Source organism: Triticum dicoccoides, chromosome 6B (genome assembly GCF_002162155.2).
Source record: "Triticum dicoccoides isolate Atlit2015 ecotype Zavitan chromosome 6B, WEW_v2.0, whole genome shotgun sequence".
Lineage (NCBI taxonomy): Eukaryota > Viridiplantae > Streptophyta > Magnoliopsida > Poales > Poaceae > Triticum > Triticum dicoccoides.
Genome location: NC_041391.1, coordinates 585,890,960 through 585,894,317, shown reverse-complemented (window position 1 = coordinate 585,894,317; position 3,358 = coordinate 585,890,960). Strand labels below are relative to the sequence as shown.

Here is a 3,358-nt window from a genome sequence, read left to right as displayed (position 1 = left end):
ACAGTCCCAGTCTTCCTTCAGCTATAACCGGTCACCACCAACTAGCACCGATTTCGATCAAAATATTGTGAACTTCCTATCCGGGTCAAGGTTGAGGCCCCTCTACGTTGCCGTCGGTGCACCCAGGCAGAACGGTTCAAAGGTAAAAACGAAAGAAACTGTGTCGTGGCAGTGAAGCACTGAAACAGCAGTATACGAGACTGAAGAGAGAGGGACGTCGCGACTGCCGGACTGTGTTACTGTGTAAAGCTTTGGCCGGTTCCGAGCCAGAGCTTTCGGTCGCCGGTGGGCGTCGGTTGGTCCGGACTCTGGACTGCACGTAACAATACGTTTCCTGCCGATGACACTGACGCCGACGCCTTCTCCCTTCGGAATGCGTGCCGTACGCACCATCGTCGAGCTCCCTTGTGGAGAAAGAGCTCTCTTCTCAGGCTGCTTATAGCGGGGAGTAACTTAGACTAGTAACATGCATATGTTAGTAGTCTATGTTACTACCTCTATAATTCATTGTATCATATATTTGTATTATAGGTGGTCTTATTTATTGTTATGCATGATACATAGTAACACCACATTTATTATGTTTCGGTATCTATCTATTATGTTACAATAACCATCTCTCTCTTTTTTAATTACCTGCCACATAAGCATGTTTGCGAGTCCAAAGGCACGATACTACTTATGTTACCCCACTATGGCTAGCCTCGTGCCTACCGCCGTCAAGTTCGAACCTACGAGGCGCGCTGCCCTGACGTGGTCCATGCACCCATACCATCTTTGCAGCAAGTTTTCAGTACCACGCGATCTCGGGATCAAGTGAAGTGAAGTCCACACCCACGCGTCGTCAGTGGTCATCATCAGTTCACGAGGCTGCCGATCGTTGATCAGGAAACGAATGGCGCGTGAAAAATCCAAAAATGCCCCGGCAGGTCGCTGAGGTGACAACGTACGTACTTAGTCAGTCCACTACCGAATTGACAGCTTAATCAGCACTGAGAAACGTGTGTTCCTTGCCCCCAGGCAGCTGCGCAACGTGCGCCCCGGAGTCCTATGCACGGCCCCTCCAATTTTTAGCCGCCCGGACCAAGGTTCCGTCGCTCGATCCGACGCGGATAACCGAAGCTCCAGCCGATCATTCCATGGCCGAAAACACCACTGCTCACTGAGATGTGCGAGGCAATGATTCCATCCACCATCCTCCATGTCGCCTGACCTGACTGACTGACTGACCCTGCCGGGAACTCCACCACCGCGGCCCGGCCCCAACCGATAACGCGCGAGTTAATACGCGTAACGCGCCTACCCCGTGACCCGGAACGCTCCTTGCTTCCGCGGCATAAAGCGCTCGCCTTTCCCATTCCCGTTCCCCCCCGTCGCAGGCACCTCCCCGCCCGCCCCAGCTCTGCTCAGATCTCGCCCGCCCCCGCGGCCCCGCCTCGCCGCCGAGATCGCCTAGGCTCGGCTCCCGCCCCGCTGGCCGCGATCCACGCTCGTCTCGGTTGGTGGCATTGCTCTGGCCTGGTCCATCCATCTCTTGTCCTCGCGCGTTGAGTGGCATCCGCGTCGGATTGGTCGACGACACGGCAGTGGCGCTGATCGAGGTCTTGATTGGTTGCTGGATTGGGTGGTGGCAGCGCGGTGGATGGGCTGCACGGGCTCCAGGCACGCGCTGCGGGGCGGCATCCGGAAGTCCTTCGGCCGGAGCCGCTCCGGCCCGGCGGCCGCCGGGGCGGCGCACCACACCGTCGCGCTCAAGTCCTCCACGCTGGGCTCACTCAGCCTCGACCGGGACGAGGAGATGATGAAGTGGCGCGCCGACAGCTTCGGCGGCGCCGCGAAGAGCAAGGCCACCACGCCGGCGCCGCCCCCGCAGCCGCAGCTGGCGAGGCAGCAGCGGCAGGTGATTGGCACGCCCACCAAGACGCCGGTCCGCGAGCCCGAGGTGATCAATGTGTGGGAGCTCATGGAGGGTCTCGACGACAACAAGAACGAGGAGCGCGATGCGGCCGAGGACGAGCGCCGGGAGCAGTCGCCGCCGGGATCGCCGGAGTTCGATCCGGAAGTCATTTCGGAGTTCCGCAAGGCGCTCGGCGAGGCTTCGCCCCCGCGGGACTACAAGGCCGACGGCGAGTGCGTCAAGAAGCGCGAAATCCAGAGGTTTCCGGGCATCGTGCGCGCGCGGGTCAGCGCGTTCCAGCAGAGGATCGACGCGAAGCTCGCCAAGTTGGCGCGCCCACCCACGCCCACGCCCACGTCCCCGCCTCCTTCTCCTTCTCCCCCTCCGCCACCGCAGCCGCAGCTGCCTCCCCCGCCGGACAGCCAGCGGAAGGTGGTGCTGTACCTCACCAGCCTGCGCGGCATCCGCAAGACGTTCGAGGACTGCTGGGCCACCAAGTCCATCCTCCACGGCTACGGCGTGCGCATCGACGAGCGCGACCTTTCGCTACACGGCGGGTTCAAGGACGAGCTCCACGCCTCTCTGGGCTCCGCGGGCAGGCTGCCCCAGGTGTTCGTGGACGGCGAGCACCTGGGCAGCGCCGAAGACGTCCGCCGCTTGCACGAGGCCGGGGAGCTGTCCAAGGCGCTGGAGGCCTGCGAGATGGCGCCGCCGAGCGTGGGCGGCAAGGGCGCGGCGCTGGAGGCGTGCTCCGGGTGCGGCGGCGTCCGGTTCGTGCCGTGCGAGGAATGCTCCGGCAGCTGCAAGGTGTTCCTGGAGGAGCTGGACAGCTTCCGGCGGTGTCCCGACTGCAACGAGAACGGGCTCGTCCGGTGCCCGCTCTGCTGCTTGTGACGGCGAGAGATTCCTAGTAGTGTGGTTTTGCTGCAGTTTCAGGTGAGCGGCGGCGGCCGCGGCGCGCCGGCGCCCTCTAAGTTCAGCTCAGATGGTCTGTACAGAGAAGTACATACACTTCTGTTACATTAGGACTGATCAAGTGACATTTTGTACTGTAATAGTAATTGATTTTGTGGAGCTTCTTTGTTTCCTTCTGGAATCGAATGTGTGAGAGAACATGACTGTAAAATATTTTGGACAAAATAGTTCTCGCTCGGAAGCGTGACTTAGTTGAGTGTCTGTCCGTGCTCGGAAACTACAGCCGTCTTCGAAAGCTGGAGGAGTGTACCCAAGTAGCGGCGTCTGTTCCAGCGTTTCTGAAACTGATCTCTGATCTGAGCGTTTCTGAAACTGATCTCTGGTCTGAGCGGTCCATATGACATACACCGCTATTGTGATAGTCTCGACATCCATGGAGGAGCACACCTTCCCGCCGATAATATCTGGCGCCCAGGTTTTGGGGTGAAGACGAGGGAGTTTGACCCTGGTTGCATCGTTTACAACTTTCCATATTGCAGTAATAGA

General features: G+C 59.5%; 1 protein-coding gene across 1 annotated transcript; it reads left to right on the top strand.

Annotated features, from left to right (window-relative positions):
* The first annotated feature begins 1,261 nt into the window (after positions 1-1,261).
* Positions 1,262-3,037, top strand: LOC119325929 (uncharacterized protein At5g39865-like). Its single transcript, XM_037599652.1, has one exon. It carries the CDS (start codon positions 1,643-1,645, stop codon positions 2,789-2,791), a length of 1,149 nt encoding a protein of 382 aa, XP_037455549.1. The 5' UTR covers positions 1,262-1,642; the 3' UTR covers positions 2,792-3,037.
* Positions 3,038-3,358: the final 321 nt, after the last annotated feature.

Coding starts and splice junctions, on each gene's coding strand:
- LOC119325929 (XM_037599652.1), top strand. CDS start 1,643: ATGGGCTGCACGGGCTCCAGGCACGCGCTGCGGGGCGGCATCCGGAAG.